This window comes from Pelodiscus sinensis, chromosome 32 (assembly GCF_052426305.1).
Source record: "Pelodiscus sinensis isolate ZL-2025 chromosome 32, ASM5242630v1, whole genome shotgun sequence".
Taxonomy (NCBI): Eukaryota; Metazoa; Chordata; order Testudines; family Trionychidae; genus Pelodiscus; species Pelodiscus sinensis.
Window position 1 is genome coordinate 11,141,736 of NC_143083.1, and position 21,214 is coordinate 11,162,949.

General features: G+C 54.7%; 1 protein-coding gene across 4 annotated transcripts in view; it reads left to right on the forward strand.

Moving 5' to 3' along the window:
- Positions 1 to 21,214, forward strand: part of MAST3 (microtubule associated serine/threonine kinase 3) — an 87,128-nt gene that overhangs the window by 14,344 nt on the left and 51,570 nt on the right. Inside the window, exons 1-2 of one of the 4 annotated variants that reach the window (XM_075902927.2) lie at positions 877 to 1,100; positions 1,643 to 1,723. The exons of 1 other annotated variant lie outside the window; for it this stretch is intronic. In XM_075902927.2, the coding sequence (XP_075759042.2) occupies positions 1,054 to 1,100; positions 1,643 to 1,723 (128 nt within the window). In that variant the 5' untranslated portion in view covers positions 877 to 1,053. Of the gene's footprint in view, positions 1 to 876; positions 1,101 to 1,642; positions 1,724 to 18,211; positions 18,370 to 21,214 lie in introns of those variants that run through there. 2 more of the 4 variants (XM_075902930.2, XM_075902928.2) reach the window with 2 other exon arrangements.

Below are 21,214 nucleotides of genomic sequence, written 5' to 3' on the forward strand. Positions count from 1 at the left end.
GGCTCCAGCGCAGCCTTTCCATGCCCACTGGCAGCGATGTCTCTCGCCGGATTCTCGCCGGTACTGTGTGACACCAACGGGAATGACCCACTCACCCTGCCCCGGGCACTTTGCTCAGAACCAGGGGAGCTCCGGGGAGTGGAGACAGATCCCCCCCACTGTCATGCCGGCGGGGTCGAACCGAGGATGGGCTGGAGCCTGTGTCTGCGGCAACAGTTCGGTGCAGTGCCAAGACTTCTGCCCAGAAGCGGGGAGCCCTCGGGGCCGGGCCCGTTGCACTGGGAGGGGGTTTGGTTCCTGTTTTCTTCTGATCCATGATGGAAATCCAGGGGAGCCTGGAAGCCAAGCACAGTTGCTTTCCCAGGCTCCACTGCTCTCTCCAGCGCCTGCGGTGCCCAGCTGTGGCTGAGGCACACACGTTAACCCTCTGCCTGCTGATCTCCGTGGAGCTCAGGCTGGGCCGGACGCTCTCAGCAGCACAAGACTGTACCTGGGCCGGGCAGCGCACACAGCCTGGGGGAGGTTTACGATGTGCCCAGGGCCTCTTGGGGATGCCAGGGCCTGGTGGAGGGTGATGCCATGGATGTGGTTTGAGTCTGGACCTGTGGGTGACCCCCTAACTCGGCTGGCGGCCGGGGCCCGTTGCTGTGGGGCTGACGGTTGCCCAGACTCCGGGTGAAGGGCTGAGAGCTGGTGCCACCTCTGCATGTGTGTATGGGGGGGGGGGGATCAAGACCCCTGGTAGCCCAAGTTGCTGCAGACTCGTGGCCCTGCATGTGGCCAGGGCGCTAGGGGCGCGCATGGAGAGCTCTTGGCGGTGGGAGGAGGGTCCCGGCCCTGCGTCCCCGTCCCCCCGCCCAGGCGCGCCGGGGGCGGAGAGGGGGCACGGAGCCAGCCCCGCAGAGCGCATCGTCCCTGCCCCTTGCAGGAGCCGCAGCGCCTGAGTGACGGGCGGGGGCGGCCGGTGCCCAGATCGCTCGCGCTGCCTGGCGCCGGGTGCTGGCCGCGGCGCGCTGCTGGGAGCCGGGCGGGGCGGGGCGGCCGCCCCCAGCCATGAAATCGCGGAGGGACCGGCTGAAAATCCCGTCGCTGACCTTGGAGTGAGTGCGGGGCGCGCAGGGTGCGGGGCGGCGGGGCTGCGCTGCGAGGCCGTCTGCAGCCGGGAGGGCGCAGGGTCCGCGGGGGCGCTGGGGCCTGGCTGAAGTCTGGCGGGCGGGGGGGTCCCCTCTCCGGTGTCCCTCCCCCTCCCCCCCACGCGCCTCCTTTGCTGTGCCCCGCACTCCCGCCCCCCATCTCGGACGGTGCCTCTTATTCTCCATCCGCAGCCCCGGGCTCCCCGCCCCCCAACTCTGCCTGTGCCCCCCCATCCCGTCTTGCACCCCCAGTGCCTGTGGCCCTCACTCCCTGCCCACAGTCCCCTGCCATGCCGGTTCTGGGCTCCCTGCTGATACCGGGCTGTGCTGGGGTTCCTCACCCCCCAGCCTCCTCATAGCCCCCCCCGCAGACGCCCCTCAATCCTGACTCTCCAGACATCGTAGCCCCCCACTGGAGGGTCTGCGGCCAGCTAGCAACAGGGCGCAGGAGACTCCAGAGAGGGCGGGCGCTCGAATTCACACGGGTCTGGTGCCTCTTTGCTTTGCAGTTTGTCTCCAAGTAGCCAGAGCCCGACTCTGCTCAGCCCCTGCAGCCCCTGCAGCCCGTTACTAACCCTGCATCCCTGGAGGTAAGACCCTGCGGTCCCCCACCGCCACCCAGCGCAGCCGGGGCTGGGACAGAGCGGTCCCGGAGAGCAGAAGCTCAGCCCAGCTGCTCCCACTGCGGGTGTCCGGGAGGACAGAGAAAGGAGGCACCCTGGGGGGCCCCGGGGCAGGCAGCAGGCTGTAAGCCCTCTGGTCGCTGTTCTGCAAGGGAGCCCTTGGGGGGCGGCGGCCTTGCCCTTTGCACGGGGTGCAGATCAGTAGCGGTAGCGACCTCCTGGGCAGGGCAGCAAGAGAGGGTCCTGCGGTAGCGCTGAATATGCCTGGGCCAGGCACGTCTCAGTGCCGCCCTGGGCTGTGTGGTGCTACGCAGCATCCTTGTCTCTGGGGGGGAGGGATGCTCCAGCCACGCAAGGGGAGAGCATCCCCCCATCCCATGGCCCCCAAATATCTGGCTGAGGCTGCTTGTATCTGGGATCGCCTGGGTGGGTGAGTGCAGGGCCCAGTGCCCTGCTGCACCCCCCCCCCCCTGTTGCCACGCAATCGAACTGCCCCCCAACAGCTGGGCAAGGCAGCTGGAAAGGATCCAGCGTGTGGCTTGTGCGCCCCCTGCCAGACCATGTGTAGAACTGCAGGGGTGTCCTAGCACTGCCTGGCAAACCGGGGCACCACAGGGCTTGGGTACGAGGAGCCCCCGCCTGGACTGGGCGCTACCCTTGCTGGTGTCCGGTGCCCTTGTGTCTACTGTGATGAAACGGGACCGGCCCCCTCTGTGCCCCTCTGGCGGGGGAGGAGGGCTGCACCACTGCCTTCTCCAGCCGTCCTCGCTTGTCAGTGACTCCCCCTGCTCTGAGCACCCCAGTCTCAGAGGCACTTGCCCAACTCTATGGGCGGAGCTGGGGTCCCGAGTGCCCTGGACTGTGCCGGTTGGCTCCCACCAGGCTGGGGTGGGGGGAGAGGGGTATCTCTGTGCAGGGCTGGCTTACGACTGTGTGGTTCAGGCCAGGTTGGGGGGGTGGGGCCTGGCTCCTGGCTGTGCAGGAGCTCACCAGGCTGGGGGGGGGGCGTCTCTGTGAAGGGCTGGCTTTTGGCTATGAGATCGGAGCCTGCCAGGCTGCGGGGGTCTGTCTGTGTGGGTCAGGCTGGCAAAGGGCTGGCCCTGTGGATCAAACTGGGTACGGGAGAGGGGGACTCAGCTGTGCGCATCAGGCTGGTGCTGTGTCTGCATTATGAGCTAACAGTTTACCTCCTCTTGTCTCTGTTTCCAATGGGGAGAGTGTAAATGGGGGAATGGGAGGGCTTTTCTCTGGCCGGTTAATTCCCATCGGTCCCTGCCCCCATCTGAGCAGGCGGATAATCTGAAATGGTGCATTCCTGCTGGACTCCAGTGGTGAGCCCGGCCTGAGCCAAAGAGAGCCAGTTCCAGGCGCCTACCGGCTGCATGGCTGAGAGCTGGAGAGAGACCAGGGTGGATCCCGACTGCTATTAGCCAGCCAGGCATGAGTGTGACAGTTTCTTGCCACTTTAACCAGAAAGGACACTCTCTAAATGACTTAGCCACCTGCATTCTGCTACAAAGACCTTTTACATCTGCACTTGAAAGGGAATCCTCTGAACTGTCATTTATGTTAAAATTCGACACTTGCCAACAAGGACTTAACAAGACTTTGAACTTTCTCACCCATTACCAAGACAGTTTCCCCAATTATCACCTGTAATACCATTAACTCACAAACATCCCACTCTCCCTACCTTTAATATCAGCAATTCACAGACACTTACCTTCCTTCCTCCCCCTTCCCACCCCCCCGCATCCCCCTTCTGTTCTGCAATGTGATTTGTCCTTTTCATATTTGTTCATTTTTTTAATTGTATCCTTTGGTATATATGGTTGTGACTACTTTCTTCCACTATTTGATCTGAGGAAGTGGGTCTGGCCCAGAAAGCTCATCATCTAATAAACCATCTTGTTAGTCTTTAAAGTGCTACATTGTCCTGCATTTTGCTACAGCAGGGAGATGCACCCTGGTGTCTCTGTTCCCACGGCTCTCTGGGGGGCTCCTCCCAAAGCATGCCCAGCAGCAGAGGGGATGAGGTTTCGGGCTGGGAATTTCTGGTGGCAGGGACTGGGGAGCAGGGTGCGGGAAGAGGTGAGGCAGCTCCTGTCCGTGTCGATGTGCCGGCTTCCCCGTACCCCAGTTCCGTGGGCACAGATGGGCAGCAAGACACGGCCTGGCGTGGAGAGGGCGGAACGTGACTTGGGTATTCCAGAGCGGCGGGGCGCAGCTGCCCTGGCTGACGGGATATGATGTCTTCCTCCACGGGCAGCAGGAAGGAGGCACCAAGGACTCGGGCTGTTTTCCAGCTGCTGGATTTCTGCAGCTGGGCCAGAGGACGCTGGCGCCCTGTGAGCTGCTCAGTCGGTGGCCACACGGGTGGGCTGCAAGGACCCCCGTGGTGTCAGGCCAAGCGCCTGTTGGACAGTTGGGCTTGCTCCCGGGTTGCAACAGGGGTTTTGCAGAGTCAAGTTCCCTTCCCAGTAGCCATGTGCTGCCGGGGGTTAGTCCTATCTATGGCGGCGGCTCCATCAGTTTGACCTGGCGAGGGCTCCATGGAGTCGGGAATGTGTCATGCTCCAGCCACACTCAGCCCCGAACCCTCCCAAACCAGGGAGGTCATTTTCCTGCCCTTTGGCAGTGGTGTCCCTCCATCACCCTCATCATGCTCCAGCCTTTGTCCTTCCCGCCCTCCCCTCAGCCCAAACCTTTCCAGCTGGGATCACAAAGAGCTTGTACAGGCCCGGACCAGAATCGGGGAGACAGAGCCATTGGTGTGGGAGCACCGGCCTCAGCCAGGATCAGGGGAGGGGCTGTGGGACTGGGTGTTTGTGTAACCCACACACCTCCTGTGGTTACTGAGCAATGCAAGTGGCACCTAGACCCCTGCAACAGTTAAGATCAAGAGAGCTCTACAGCATGGGCTGGGAGGCAGCTGGCTTTTAGCTCAGAGGGTAGAGGCTCCGAGAGTCAGCTCCCGAGGTCCCAGGTTCAAATCCGCCTTGGTGGTGGTTACAAGTGTGGCGCCTTGGTGGTGGTTACAAGTGAAGGGGCTCTGTGATCGGGGGAAGGGCGGTTGGGCTGGGTGCTGCGTCCACCGAGTGGGAAAGGTGCTGCCCCAGGGAGCTGGCAGTGTGAGCAGACAAGACCCGGGCGTGTGCAGTGTCCGCATCTGACTGATGGAAACCAAGACACAGAGGTGGACTCGGTGGCTGAGCTGAGAAGTGAACACAGCATCCCACTCCAGGTCCTCTTCTGCCCCTCCCAGGCTTTCTGGGCACCGTGTCTCTAGCACCCTCCTCTGAACACAGCTGGCATCGCTGACCCCTCCCCCGGGTTTGCATTACTCCTGCGTGTGCACTTGGGTTTCTCCAGGCAGGAGGCACGGCCCAGCATGTGCAGGGCTCGCACTGCGGAGCCCATCTGACCCAGCGTTGTGGATCGACAAGAGCAGCTTAGCACTGCCGGCCCCTGCCACGCTGCAAAGCTGCAAAGCCGCCGGCCTGGGGCAAAAGGGCCCTGTTTGCACCTCCAGCCCGGGGCTGTACTTGGTTCAGTCTGGGCACTGGGCACTTGGGAGGAATTAAGCCCAGAGCTTTGTGTGGGAAGGCCGGGCCTGGCCCCGCTTTGTACCCGGGCTCCACTGTCTGTGGAGGCAGAGCCTGGGGCTCCACTGTCTGTGGAGGCAGAGCCTGGCGGTGAACGGAGAGCGGATGGTATTTACGGGTCCCCTGGAGGTACTAGCCCCAGTCACTGCTGAGCCGAGGGACCTGAATTGGAAAGCAGCATGAGTCCTTGCAGCCCTGTGCTGGCCAGGCAGCTCTGGGTACAGCAGGTCTTGCTGCTGCCAGGGGGAGAGGGGGAGAGTGTAGGATGGAGCCGAGTGCGGACAGAGCTTCCTCAAGCGCTGGACCCCTGGACTCCAAGGGTGCCAGCCGCCCTGGCTCAACTCCTCCAAGCAACACAGTGGGGAGCTCCATTCATTTCCTAAATCCTGTCATGTGCTCTGAATCCAGCATTCCATCATGTCAGCATGGCCAGCTCGGGGAAACCTGGCACTTGGACCAGCCCTCGGGGTGCGGGGCGGAGGACAGATCAGCCCCTGCCAGCTTGGGGGGGGGGGAGGGGGGCTCTGCTCTGCATTGATGGCTGGGCCAGCAGGATGGATCTGGCTTCAGAGCCCTGGGCGTGGGGCGCTGGCATCTGGGATCCCAGGGTGAGAGGGCTGCAGCAGCTCCCACACCCATAGTTCCCATCCTTACGTCTTCTGGGACTGACCGCGCCCGACAATTGCATCGGCCTGTGGGACCCAGAGCGGGCTCCCCGATTTGCTAGACCCAAGGAATGGCTTTGCCTGAGACCAAGCTACTAGCCATGGGCTGCCCTGCCCTGCCCTGTAGCCCCCATCCTCTGGGATCCAAAGTCCTCTGTGTTCAGATTAGCAAAAAGAGCAGAGAAGCCAGGAATGGCCAGTAGCAGGAAGGGAGCCCCTAAGCAGGGGCGGCCCGTCCATATAGGCGAACTAGGCGGTCGAGGCGCCAAATGGTGGTGCAATATTGTTGAGGGGTTTGGAGGTGGGGGTGCCGATTGCCTGGCTCGCTTAGGGCGCCAGTTGCTGGCAGCTAGTGTAGGGCCGCTCCTGCCCTTAAGCACTCGGTGCCTGCAGGCTTGGGGCTCAAGCAGCTTCCTTTTTCCTTGGCAGGCTCCTAGAGCACTTTTCTGACTGAGTACCAGGCTGGGAAGGAGAGGGGCAGCTTCCTAGGCATGCTTAGATTGTGGTCAGATCTGGAGGCAGCAGAGACCAGGTTCTGTAAACCTTGCTGCTGCACCGGCGGGAGGGAGCTAAAATAAAAAAGGAGTCAATAGAATGGGCTTCTGTTGAGATGCGTTTTAGTAATTAAATTCCTGGACTGTCATTGCTCATTCAAAGTGCTGTCGTATGGATGGAAATCGGGTAAATATTGCATTTGATTCATATCCGCAGAACTGACTTAAATGGGGCCTGTGTGTTGTGTAGTCCTGCCTTAATCTTAGTATTCATGCCCGTCAGTGTGAAAGAAGCTATTTGCATGTATTTGCATATATATTTGCATGTATCTGCAACCACACTTAAGTTGCGGCCCTTGGCATGTGCTGTGAGTATCATTGTGGCCAGGGCTGGATTAAGGGGGGGGGCTAGTTGGGCAGCTGCCCGGGGCGCCAGCCTATGGGGGGCACCTGATGGCAGCTGCAAGGGGCGCCGTGCGCCTGGCTGCGCCGCACCCCGTAGAGCTGCCATCAGGCGCTGCTCACCCGATTGCAGCTGTAAGGTGCACAGTGCACTGGGGGACGGGGCTGCGCATGCGCCATGCTTCCAGGGGCGGAGCCGCGCATGCGTCACGCGCTTGCTGCCCGGGGCGCAGGACTGGCTCGAGCTGGCTCTGATTGTGGCCCCCAGAGCTTCCAAAGTTGAGTAGCCCAGGTCTACACTAAAAGGTCTCTCCTGCCGATATAACTCACCTGCTACGCTGACTTGAGAACGTCCCCTCCACTAGAGCTGTAGCGTCAACGTCGATGCCGTCGGGGTGATGCAGTGCGAGTGTAGACACCATGTTGCTTGTAGACGGCTGCTGTCAGAAGCTGTTCTCCAGTGCCCCAGAGTGTCAAGGTGCACTGCCAACATGGGGAGCAAAGTGTAGGTGCATGGAAATGTAATTACCGTGGCAGCTGTAGTGCCTGACACGGCCTTTGTGCCTACAATGATTCAGAACCTCTGACACTTGGTTGCTCTTGTTCTCACTTTCCAGACACATGCCCTGTTTGCTGCTATGTTTTGGTTTGACAATTGCAGTTTAAAAAGCTGTAGACTCTGCTTTTTAGGCAGCGGTTGTATAGTTTCTGAAAAGGTGAGAACAAAAGCAATTTACACTTTGTGATCACTTAGCACCTCCCCTCCTAATGAAGCCAGGTGAGGAATTAAAACATGAGTGGATTATATCACTCCTTTCTGCTTTTCCCTGTTGGGGACTTTCCAGTTTTTGTTTCTAGACCTCTCTCCTGCCCTCGCTCTGCCCGGTACTGCTGCTTCTGGACACAGTATCACATATTTTGTGGTACTGGAGAATTCTCTCATACCTGTATATTCCTCGAGAGAAGTTTCTCGAGGAATATACAGGTATGAGAGAATTCTCCAGTACCACAAAATATGTGATACTGTGTCCAGAAGCAGCAGTACAGGGCAGAGCGAGGGCAGGAGAGAGGTCTAGAAACAAAATGATCCTGCCAGCCCGCCAACAGTTTAATCATAAAAATAGCAGGAGTCGTCCAAGCTGCGCTTTGAAGGGCATGAATGGCCGAGGCATGGAATCCATCTGGTCTTCTCTGGCCGTGGGAAAGCAGCAAGCCTACAAATCTTTTTTTTTTTTTTTTTTCCGCTGCCCTCCGCTGTGATAATGAGATTCACAGTTTCTGGAAGGACATTTATTTTGCATACACAAAAGAAACTTTCTGGGCATGACAATAGAATCACCACTCGCTTTCAGGAGAAGTGTTTAGTAGGGATGCTCAATTGTGTTTAATCAGCTAAGCGAGTAGTCGATGGAATTTCTGTCGCCTACTCGATTAGTCGATAAGGAGGGAAGCTGCAGAGCAGCAGTGGGGTTGGCTCCTGGCCCCTGGAGCTAACCCAGCTGCTGCTCTGCCTTTTAAATGTATTAAGAGCCTGGTGGCCTTAATACATTTAAAAGGCGGAGGCGTAGCTGGGGGGACGGCATGAATTGGGAATCAGCTTGACAGCTCTTAATACATTTAAAAAGCAGAAGCGCAGCATCTGGGACTGGGCGCGACCCTGGGACAGCTGATTCCCCTGCTAGCCTCTGTCTCCCCTGTGGAGACGGAGCTGGGGGGAACTGGCTTTTAAGCTGGCTCCCCCCAGCTCCGGCTCCTGCTCCCTCCCCTTGCTGCCTCTCTCTGATAGAGGTAGCAAGCGGGGGAAAGCAACTAGTTATGTCCTATGCTTATTGGGTAGTCAATAACTTGACTAGTCACTTGCATCCTGAGGTTGTGTCTAGACTGCATCCCTTTTTCGTAAAAAGGATGCAAATTAGACATATCGCAATTGCAAATGAAGTGGGGATTTAAATCCCCCCTGCTTCATTAGCATAAAAATGGCTGCCGCTTTTTTCCTTATTTTAAGAGGAATAAGGGATCTTTCGGAAAAGGCTTTATTTTCCGAAAGATCCGCGTCTAGACTGGCGCTTTTTTCCGGCAAAGCTCTGAGCTGGAAAAAAGCGGCAGCCATTTTTATGCAAATGAAGCAGGGGGGATTTAAATCCCCGCTTCATTTGCAATTGTGATGTGTCTAATTTGCATCCCTTTTACAGAAAAAGGATGCAGTCTAGACACAGCCCTAGTGTTTAGTGAGGGTTTGCTTCGGCTGCTGACGGACAGGCTCTAAATGCATCTATACTAGGGACAGTCTGAAAAGCTTGCCAAAGCCGGCTCAGTGCCACAGGTGTTAGCACAGTTGCCTCGGAACGCAGTGTGGATGGCTCCCAGTATATGGTGGTTAAACCTCACAAAGGGTGTGTCTAGACTACATCTCTCTTTCGACAGAGGGATGGAAATTAGACACTTCGAAATTGCAAATGAAGCTGGGATTTGACTTTCCCGCGCTTCATTTGCATAATCGCGTCATGGCGCTCTTTCGAAAAAGCGCTATTTCAAAATTAAAACCGCAGTCTAGACACGGTTCTTTCGAAAATAGAAGCCTTTTTCGAAAGATCCTGTAAACCTCAGGACTAGACTGCGGTTTCAGTTTCAAAAAATGAGGAGTAACGTTAGTTCGAACCAAGGGGTTTGGTTCGAACTAACGCGTCTCGGCGTGCACTTTCACTTTCGAAACAGCTGTTGATCGGAGTAACGCAACAGTGAGATCATGCTAATGAAGCACGGGATATTTAAATCCCCGCTTCATTAGCAATTTCGGTCGCCTACATTTGCATCCCTAGTTCGAACTGATGGGCAGGATTCCCTGGGATGCTTACATGAAGGGGAAAGGAGTTCAGGAGAGCTGGCAGTATTTTAAAGAAGCCTTATTGAAGGCACAGGAAGAAACCATCCCGATGCGCAATAAGAAAAGCAAATATGGTAGGCGACCAGATTGGCTTACCGGGGAAATCCTTGGTGAGCTTAAACACAAAAAGGAAGCTTACAAGAAGTGGAAACTTGGACAGATGACTAGGGAGGATTATAAATACATTGCTCGAGAATGCAGGGGAGTTATCAAGAAGGCGAAAGCGCAATTGGAATTGCAGCTAGAAAGGGATGTGAAGGGTAATAAGAAAGAAACTACAGGCATGTTAGCAATAAGAGGGTGATCAGAGAGAGTGCGGGGCCCTTACTGGATGAGGGAGATAACCTAGTGACAGATGATGTGGGAAAAGCTGAAGTACTCAATGCTTTCTTTGCCTCTGTCTTCACGGACAAGGTCAGCTCCCAGACAAATGCACTGGGCAACACAGTATGGGATGAAGATGGACAGCTCTTAGTGGGGAAAGAACAAGTTAGGAACTATTTAGAAAAGCTAAACATACACAAATCCATGGGTCCGGATTTAATGCATCCGAGGGTACTGAGGGAGTTGGCAAATGTCATTGCAGAGCCTTTGGCCATTATCTTTTAAAACTCGTGGAGATTGGGAGAGATCTCGGATGATTGGAAAAAGGCAAATGTAGTGCCCATCTTTAAAAAAGGGAAGAAGGACAATCCAGGGAACTACAGACCGGTCAGCCTTACCTCCGTTCCCGGAAAAATCATGGAGGGGATCCTCAAGGAATCCATTTTGAAGCACTTGGAAGAGGGGAAAGTGATCAGGCATAGTCAACATGGATTCATGAAGGACAAGTCGTGCCTGACCAATCTGATTAGCTTCTATGATGAGGTAACTGGCTCTGTGGATATGGGAAAGTCAGTGGATGTGATATACTTTGACTTTAGCAAGGCTTTTGATACGGTCTCCCACAATATTCTTGCCAGCAAGTTAAGGAAGTATGGATTAAATGGACTGTAAGATGGATAGAAAGCTGGCTAGACTGTCAGGCCCAACGGGTAGTGATCAATGGCTCGATGTCAGGTTGGCGGTCGGTTTCTAGCAGAGTGCCCCAAGGATCTGTTCTAGGAACGGTTTTGTTCAACAACATTATTAAAGACCTGGATGAGGGGATGGATGGCACCCTCAGCAAGTTTGCAGATGACACTAAGCTAGGGGGAGAGGTAGATATGCTGGAGGGCAGGGATAGGGACCAGAGTGACCTAGACAAATTGGAGGATTGGGCCAAAAGAAATCTGATGAGGTCCAACAAGGACAAGTGCAGAATCTTGCACTTGGGACGGAAGAATCCCAAGCACGGTTACAGCGAGCTGGGGACCGACTGGCTAAGTAGCAGTTCAGCAGAAAAGAAAAGGACCTGTGGATTACAGTGGATGAGAAGCTGCATATGAGTCGACAGTATGGCCTTGTAGCCAAGAAGGCAAATGGCATATTAGGATGCATTAGGAGGAGCATTTCCAGCAGATCTAGAGCAGTGATTATTCCCCTTTATTCGGCACTGGTGAGGCCACATCTGGAGTGTTGCGTCCAGTTCTGGGTCCCCCCCCCATTACAGAAAGGATGTGGACACATTGGAGAGGGTCCAGCGGAGGGCAGCCAAAATGATGAGGGGGCTGGAGCACATGACCTATGAGGAGAGGCTGAGGGATTTGGGTTTGTTTAGTCTGCAGAAGAGAAGAGTGAGGGGGGATTTGACAGCAGCTTTCAACGTCCTGAAGGGAGGTTCCAAAGAGGATGGAGAGAGGCTGTTCACAGTAGTGACGGATGGCAGAATAAGGAGCAATGGTCTCAAGTTACAGTGGGGGAAGTCTAGGTTGGATATTAGGAAAAACTATTTTACTAGGAGGGTGGTGAAGCACTGGGATGGATTACCTAAGGAGGTGGTGGAATCTCCATCCCTAGAGGTTTTTAAGTCTCGGCTTGACAAAGTCCTGGCTGGGTTGATTTAGTTGGGATTGGTCTTGCCTTGGGTAGGGGGCTGGACTTGATGACCTCCTGAGATCTCTTCCAGCTCTATGATTCTAACCTCTGGCTGGTGACGTAGAGCCAACAGCTGTTCAAGTCCCTTAGTAAACAATGGTGAAAGATTCATGCAAAATTTCCACACGGTGTGGATAAAATTTAGGAGCCATGTTTGCACAAAGGGGAGGACATCCTTCTCCAGGTGCAGTTTAATCCAGGTACTTTTCCCCTCTAGCCACCTGATTGCAGAAGGAAAAGTGGAAGTTGGAAGTTTCCCTTGAAGGTTTTGTCCTCCTTGAATCCAGCTCTTGGTCATCGTGCCTGAAAAATGACAAACTGAAGGCCAAAGATCAGCCATATTGGGTCAGTCCAAAGGTCCATCTAGCCCAGCATCCTGTCTTCCAATGTTGGCCAGTGCCAGGAGTTTGAGGGAATGAACAGAACAACTAATCATCAGCTGATTCCCTTTGTTGCCTTTTTCCAGCGAACAGCAACTAGGAGCGCTTCAGAGCGTGGTTTTGGTTCTCCCGTCCGGAGGCTGCTGAGGCTGGTCAGCTCATCCTGGGCTATCTGTTCTTTCCCTCAAACTCACTGACATGTTCACCACGAGTAAAAACCATCAGCTGCTTCCCCAGCGTGGCTGCAGGAGACATGTAGCTTGCGGGCATGCAGGGACATGTCCGTCACAAATGCCCCTCTTTGCACTTGAGCTGACTGCAGCACCAGGAAGAGTGTGACCGGGAGGGTGTTGTCATGGTGACGTGTTGCTTCCAGCATAAAGGGTCTAGCCGAGAAACATCCTGGTGACTGGGGATGCGGAGGGGGCTTGCACTACAAGTGCTGCTGAGCTATGGGTGTTTTGGCCACCTTCAGAAAGCCCTGGCTATAATGCCTTTGTGTCTTAATTGCTTGCATTAATTAGATGGCACCTTTAGGCCTTTTCCTTGCGATCTCATCAGCTCTCAAAGGAAGCAGGGCTGGGTCTAATTCTGTGGTTCTTAACTGGTGGTCCCTGGACCACTGGTGGTCCCTGGTGACTTTTTTGGTGGTCCACAGGAACACGGCATGGGCAGGCACCAAAAATCTGTTAGTAAGAAATAAATTTCAAACCAAAATGTTCGTTGTCTGCTCTTTTTCAAAAAGGAGGTGGTCCACGAACATTTTTTTGATTGGCCTGGTGGTCCGTGGACTGAAACGAGTTGAGAACCACGGGTAATTGCGTAGAACCCTCCTCCAAAGCACCCAGGTTCAAGGAGGGACGGGGCTTTAGTAGGCCTCTATTTCTTTCTCCTGCAGTCATGATCTCCCAATATGCCAATCACTTTTGGGGGTGATGGTGCTGTTTCGGGGATACGCTCTAACCTGAAGTCTTGGCCACTTGGGAGCAGTAAAGATTCTGAGGCACTCTCGGTAACTAGTGTCCTGGCTCAGTTCCAGAGCAATTGCTTCCTGCCTCCCTAAATCCCCTCTGGCATTGTCCTTGGCTGATGTATTGGTCTTCATTCCCTGTCCTCCAATATTGTGTTGCGTTGCTCTGTGGTGCTGTTAGACAGGTGTTATGTCCTGCTTCGGAGGCCACTGCTTGTCAGTTAGGGCTTAGGGATGAAGTCGTTCCAGTCGGCCATTGGTTTTTCAAAGTCCAGGTCGTGACAAAATACAAGGCACTGGGTCGTCTGGGTCAGCACCCAGGAGCCTGGTGGCCAGTGAAGGCTGGGTGTCAACCCACACTTTGAAAAACCCTTGGCCAATCCCTGCCAGTTCTGACACTGTGCTGCGCCCTGGAAGTGGCCAGCAGCAGGGTCACGGGGCTCCCCACGCTGCCCTTGCCCTGAGCACCGGCTCCAGACTCCCATTGTCCTGAAACCAGCCTATGGGGTCTGGGGAGGGTCAGTGCCTGAGCAGTAGCCTCCCCAGGAATTGAAATGGGGGGGGGGGTTGAATTTACAAGGGCGGGTGTCAGGGCCGATGAGGGGTGAGACCGTGAGGGTGATGATGGGCTGTATGGCACCATAGTTCACAAAACTGGAGGGGGTTGGGGGAAATTCAGGGGGGGTATACATCCCCATGGGGGGGGGGGGTTGTGTAGGGACATCCCTGGCAGGTGAGAGCCACGTCTGGCTGCTTGCATGCCTCTGCCTCGGAGCTGGATCTGTTGCTGGCTGCTTCCGGGGCACAGCGTGGTCCATGGTGCCAAGACAGGCAGGATGCCTTCCTTTGCACCCCTGCTGACCAGAAGCCATGGGAGGGAAGCCTGTGCCCCAATTCCTGGACCCATTCCTGAACCCCCCCAAAACCAGAGTCTCCTGCACCCTAAATCCCTCATCCACAGCTCCATCTCATAGCCTGCATCAACAGCCCTGCACTCCAACCTCCTACCCCCGCCCAGAGACCTCCTACAATGTGAACCCTTCATCTCCAGCCCCATCCCACAGCCCTCACCCTTTCACCCCAACCCTCTGTTCCTGCCCTAAATGCCCTCCTGCACCCCAAAGCCCGTATCTCCAGCTCCACTGGGTCTCGGGCATCAACAATTTTTTTCAGTTGCATCACCAGAAAAAACTTTGAAAACCATAGGCCTTGTTTCTGCAGTGGTCAGTACGGGTGGAACCATGGGCAAGCAATGAGATCTGTCCATATGGGCAGGCCCGTCAGGAGAAATTGGGGGTCGTGGTGCATCATGTTCACTGGGGCTCCACCACCTTCAATTCCGCCCCAGTCAGATGTTTTGCCCACTCAGTGTGGGGCCCTAATAACAACTATCCCCTCTTCTCCCGCCCTGCCTGGGAGTCTCGCTGCAGAGTCAAGTCCTTGGTTTGTAAAATGCACTGAGAGATCCATCTGCCCGAAAAGCGCTGGACACTGAATAATCACTAATTAATCATTATTGAGATGCAGATCTTGTATGTGATTGGCAAGAAGTGGATTTCTCATTGTAGCGATCAGAAAGCTGAGACTGGGTCAGGGTTTCTCTTTTAATGTAGATGTCTGGGCTCTAAACGCCTGGTTGGGTAGGAGCTAAACTGCAACAGAGGAGGAGATGTGAGGCTACAAGTGTTAATTGTAGAAAGAGAGTGGTTGGGACAGAGGAGCCTTGTAATTGGAAAGCCCGACTCCTGGGGCACTCAACTTCACTGCCACATGGATCTCAGCCAGCAAGGCTGTTTTACTTGTTGCACGGAGATTGCTATTCATCATAAGGGTGAAATGCAACAAGAGCAGAGCACAGCTTTCTGGAGGCATTGTGTAAACACAGAAGTGGTACCCCGTTAACTGTGCCAGTGTAGGTCAAGCAGAACAGCTTCCCAGTGTGGATAGTGTGTTCCCTCTAGGCTGGAATAAAGCACCTTTTTACTGGTATATTGCATCCACACCTCCTGGTTTATGCAATCCTTTGCACCAGTATCACTATTCCAGTCGACTTACCTCTAGCCACATACTCGCATACTGGTACAAACACTGTGTTTAGACCTGGCCTATGAAAAGAACATGGAAAATCCACAAGTTTGCTGGCTGGAGCTTTTCTGCCAATTAAGGAGGAAGCGAGGCAGATTTAGAAACACATTTATGCAACTTTTTAAGACACTCCATGTTATGTCACCAAGGAGCGGAAAAGCCTCCTTTTCTTGCACAACCCAGTTCCTTTGATATGGAGGGGATGGCTTTCCTGTGGCTCTGGGGTTCTTTCCCATTTGCTGAACGCCTCCTTAACTGACCAGATGTGCACTTAAAGAAGGCTTTTCATCCCTGGCATAAAGCTAGAGAACGTTTATGCAAACAGCAGTTTAACCTTTGGTCTCCTTCTACCTTAGTGCCAAGAGTCCTTCAGTTAGCTTAGTCAGCTGGCTTCTCTTGTGGGAATGCCTGCCTCACTGAGTATGACATCAGACACTTGCTGCGGAGACAACTGCGATGTCACAGAATCAGTATTAATCAGGGACTTTGATGAGAGGAAAAGGGCAATTGGGAGAGAGAGAATTTATCTTTACTGGCTAAAATCCAGGAATATCTGTGCTTCTGCTGAGACTGCCTGTGGTTCTGGTATGTGAGGTGATTCCAGTTCCTGGATTGTTTTGATGTCTTTGTGTTCAATGATGTTTCAGATTTACATTTTATTGTGTTTCTATCAGTCCCCTGCACTGAGAGGCTGAGGTGGACATAGGGTTTTGAACCCGACAGTCTGGTATTTGAGCTTTCTGTTCGGGAAACAAATTGAGAAAATATAAATGTCTGGTATTTTCTAAATAAGATGTAACATAGATTGTGATGTAATGTCAAGTGTGTCCGGTATTTTTGTTGAAACCAACTGGCAACCCTAGGCGGACACTGGAAGTATGAATGTTATAGCAGTTAGCAAGGCCTGTGGCTAAGGTTCCTTGACATGACCCATTCTAACCCATTTTCAGTTGCTTATACATTTAGCAGACTGGTTAAGTTGAAATTTCCCTGGCTTGATCTCCGCTTCCTGTGGAATTTTGTGTTTTAAGAACTTTGAAGTTTTGTTTTAGAGAATGAGGTTAGTGAAAAATAGGGCCTGGTGTGGAGCCACCGGAAAGATTTCCATTGTGTTCAGTGAGCATCCAATCAGCCTAATGCGCCAGGATTTCAGATTGGCTCAGTATCCTCAAATGGGCCCAGATTTTCAAGAGCTCCCACGGAGAACAGTAGACACTGAGCAATTTTGAAAATCTGGCCCTAGAAGGCAGCGCTTGGTTGCCTAGGCAGCGTTCATTCTGCCATTATCTAGCGAGAGTGCTTGATTTTTTTTGGGTGTGTGTGTGTGCCTGTTATGGTCTTCCTGTCACATGGTAGTTTGTATGGAATTATTGTCTGTCCACAGTAGGGATATCAGAGTGTAGCTGTTTAAATGTGTAACTTATCAGTTACCCCAAATGGTTACACGCGGCTCCTGGGGAGCCGGCTGCCACCCCATGCTGCACAGGGTGGCACACGGGAGCCCGTACATAGGAGGAGCCAACTTAAAAGTCTGCTTCTGGTGTACACCAGCTCCCGGAGAGCTGGCTGCCACACCATGCTGCAGGTGCATCTAACCGTGTTTTCAGCAACAGCCCAGCTGACCCAATGCCCACTGAACCCAATGGAAATCTTTCCGGTGGCTCCACACCAAGCCCCATTTTTCACTAACCTCATTCTCTAAAACAAGTTTTCAGCGATTACACGGTTAGCCAGTTACCTGCATTTTCACATCCCTAGTCCACGTGGGAAGTTGGGATGTTACCGGCTAGCTTCCTGCGTAACCAGTTAAGCGGAGGGCCCGGCTGGCAGGAGCAGTCCTCCTGCCCATGGCGGCTTGGCCGCCAGGATCTCAGCAGTGGCGGGCTGGCAGGGCCGGAGCTGCCCCCAACACCCGGGATGTGGCATGGCTGTGGCAGGCTCCACAGCCTTCAGACGGTGGTTAATCAGTTAAACAAATCATGTACCTGGTTAACTATTTTAGGCGGTGTTTACATCCCTTTTGCAAGGTGTCTGCTGGGCAGTTGCTACATGAGGAGGACTGAGGTCTCTGTGGCAGACAATGGTGGGAGCAGCACCGACGCTGTAAATCAATGGTTCCCAAACCGTGGGGCACGCCCTGTGGGGGGCACAGAGGAATGTCCAGGAGATGCACTGGGACCCAGGCCAGCCCCCATGAGGGGCAGGGAGGGGAAGCACCATCCAGTCCTATTCTGTCCCAGCTCCACTCCAGGCGCATCCTTAGCCCTGGGCCCCAGTTTCAGCCACAATCTGGGTTCTGCTCTCATCTCCGACTTGGCTGCATGGGCGGGAGCCCTGAGCTGAACGTGGCTTGTCGTGGTACTTCCACAAACGTCTTTATTTCTGTGTGGCTGAGACACAGCAGGAAATACACAGTCGCGGCCATGGCAACAGCTCCATGGCCTGCATGCACCATAGCACGGTTGATCCTGCTGGTGGGGCAGGAAGGCTGATGTGGGGGGGGGGAGTGTTTGCAAGCAGGAGGGCAGCCCCCCCCCCCGTGATCTCTCTTTGCCTGTACCCCCCTTCTGCAGCCACAGGGGCAATGTAGCCCCTTGTGGGGGAAGGGGCAAGCGTTTTAGCTGGGTGCTGGGAAAGGAAGGGGGATAAGATCTGTGGGGGGGGAGCAGGGAAGGGGCTGAGTCCTGGCAGAAGGGGGCTCGCTGGGGGGGCCAAACCAGGCTCAGTTGTTACTGGGAGAGGCCAGGGGCTCTGCCCCACACATGGGGAGTGGGGAACTTCAGCTGTGAGGGAGGGGGGCAGCCTGAGTGGGGTTGTGTGGGGGGGGGGTCAGTAGAGCAGGCTGGGGGAAGGGTGATGGAACTGCAGGAGGGGCTCAGTGGAGGGGGGGGGAGAGGACAAGCCTAAGGGGCGTGGCCTAAGGGCAGGGGGCGTGGCCTGAGGGCCCCGGGGCGGCCCGAGGCAGCTGAGCCCGCCGCGCGGCGCCGCGCTCTGGGGCCGGCCGGGCGGAGCGGGGCCCGGCGGGGATGTCGGACCCGAGCTACTGGGGCGCGGCCCCGCCCGGCTACTGGAGCCAGCGCTGCCAGGGCGCCCTGCTGCAGCGCTCCAAGAGGTGCGGGGGGGGTTGCATGCGGGGGGGGGGCTCTGCAGTGGGGGTTGCATGGGGGGGGGGCTCTGTACACGTGCAGGGGGGTTATAGTCCGGGGGGGGGGAGGGTTCAGGCCGAGGGGCTCTGTACACGTGCGGGCGCGTGCAGGGGGCGTTGCATGCTGGGGGGGGGGGGGCGTGCTGGGGGGTTATATGCGTGGAGGGGCGCGTTGGGGCTGCATGCAGAGGGGTGTTACCGCTGCAGTGCGTGGGTGGGGGAGCGCGCCTGCAGTGGCGGAGGGGGGTTAGATGCAGGGGTGGAGTCTGTAAAAAGTGGGGGGGGGGTGGCTATGCACAGTGGCGGGCTCTGTACAAAGGGGGGGCTCTGCAGGGCGGCAGGGTCTGTACAAAGTGTGGGGGGTTCTGCATAGAGGAGAGCTCTGCACTCAGCTGGGGGGGCAGGGTCTGTACAAGTGTGGGGGGTTCTGCATAGAGGAGAGCTCTGCACTCAGCTGGGGGGCTCTTCAGGGGGCAGGGTCTGTACAAGTGTGGGGGGTTCTGCATAGAGGAGAGCTCTGCACTCAGCTGGGGGGGCAGGGTCTGTACAAGTGTGGGGGGTTCTGCATAGAGGAGAGCTCTGCACTCAGCTGGGGGGGCTCTTAGTGGGCAGGGTCTGTACACAGCTGGGGGGGGATACAGGCCGTGGGGGAGTTGCTAGGGGCGTGTCTGACTCAGGACTTGGGCTGACGGAGGTGGATCCCAGAGCAAGTGGAGGTGATTGCAGGGGGTTAAAAGTCGCTGCAGGGAGCCCAACTGTAGAGCCAAGGTGATAAGGAGCAGGGTGGAATTCGTTCTGGGGCGTTGTGCTCTGGAGAGGGAGCTGCCTCAGAGCCAGGCCCCAGCTAAGGAGGCAGGAAGAGTTGGGGGAATTTGGTCTGTAAGGTCCCGGAGGTTTTATTTCCCAGCCTGGGCCATTCAGGTCCTGTGCAGGCTCCATGCGAAAGCAACGCCAGCCAGCGTCTGCCCTCGTTATGTCTTTCAGTTTTTAGGCCAGGAATTTCTGTCCCAGGAGGCTATTGCAGTGGCTCTGGCTAGCGAGGGTCCAGTCCTATGGAGAGGGCTGTAGTGGTGCTCTGCTCAGGGAAAGTCAGCGCTTGGTGCTACGTCCTCGCAGCTGTCCTGCGGTAATGAAGAGTGCTCCCTTTGGCATCGTTAACCCACCTCCCCAAGAGGCGGTAACTGTGCTTGGCAGTAAAAAACGGGCTGCTGGAATGGCCAGAGCCCACTTTTTCCAAAACCAACCCTCTTTTTCCATTGTGTGTATTCTGATTGTCCCACGGACCGGCCAGCTGAATGGCTGCACCGGCAAGCTCAAAAATGCATCCCTAAAAACATGGAATCTGGCATTTTATTCAAATTCAGAGGGATGATTAAATTGCTTTTGAAAAAGTTTGCTCCTATTTATTATTTGCATTATCTTAGTGCCTAGTAGCCATAGCCAGAGACCAATGTTCCCTTTACTCTTTCCTAGTCTTGTGCGGACTTTTTCCACCCTTGTGTGGAATACATTTTATGTGCACTGAGGCATGTGCAAATGTTCACCACCAATAGAAACATACCGCCTAGCTGTGGGTGCTCTGCTAATCATTTGGGCTGCATTTGAATTTCTCCGGAGGGGCTGCGCCAGTGCCCAGCTTATAGGGAATGCTGCCCCAGGATTTGTGCTGGGAGCTGTACAAAGAGAACAAACAGTCTCTGCCCCAACAGTTGGAGCACAAGCCAAGAGACAGTGTGTGGTTATAGACTGGGGTGTTCAAGGAAACAAGGCAGCAGTTTTGGCCTGGGCGACAAGCAGTGGTATCAGCACACCAGCAGCTTAGCCACCACTAAGTTGTTTGCAGGTCTCATGGTAAAGGAGAGCTTTGAGAACGATTGAAAGGACAGTGAGGGGGCCCTGTGGATGGATGTGGGGGGCAGCTTGGGGGATAAGCACAAAAACGCTTGTTTGACAATCTTAACGAGTGATGGAGACAACATTTTGATAGTAGGATTTGAGATCTCTGGTGCCACATTTAATCCAAGAGCGAGCTGCTTTGATGGGCTTATACAAAAGTGAGCATTTAACACATTTGCACACCGACAGCAGCACAACAGTAAAACTGCTTCCTTCAGTCTAAAAATATGTCCTGAAAATGTCATTGCTTTTTATTATGAAGAGGAATAGGGGAGAGTATTTCCTTAGCAAATTCCCTGATCCGTCCAGATTTAGGGCCCAGTCCTGCAAAACACATGTGTTTAGCTTTAAAGACATAGTCCCTTTGACTCACATGTATGAAACTAAATGAGGGTTTGCACGTTTGGGGATGAAACATCCAGATTAAATGGTGGGGAAACATTTCTGGAGTAAATTGGGTGTATGCGTGGGACCACTGTTATATGTGTCCTCCTAGAAACATATCTGTGAAATTAATGTTCCGCAAAGTGGCTTTTTAAAAAATACACCTAATGTGTGTGATAAATCTAAGGAGTTTGTGCATGCAGCTGAACCTAAGGAGGCTGTAATTCTTTCCTGGGGCTGGTGCAATGCTAGGAAGCCGCCTTCAAATGATCTCGATATTTAACCTTGCACGGGCATCAGAGCTGCATGTTGGTGTGACGGAAGCACAGCAGTATGATATCGTAAATCTCGCCATCACATCTGAACGCTGGTGTCGTGACTGCCCGGCGTTTAGTGGTGCTCGTTGAGTTCGGGTGGGGTTTGACCCATGAAGGCCTCTGGCCTCAGCAGCAAATTTTGGCCCTGCTCTTACAAGCACTTAAGCCTGTGTGTGAACTTTTGTTCAGGTACGTTTCTAGCCCTTGTTGCAGTG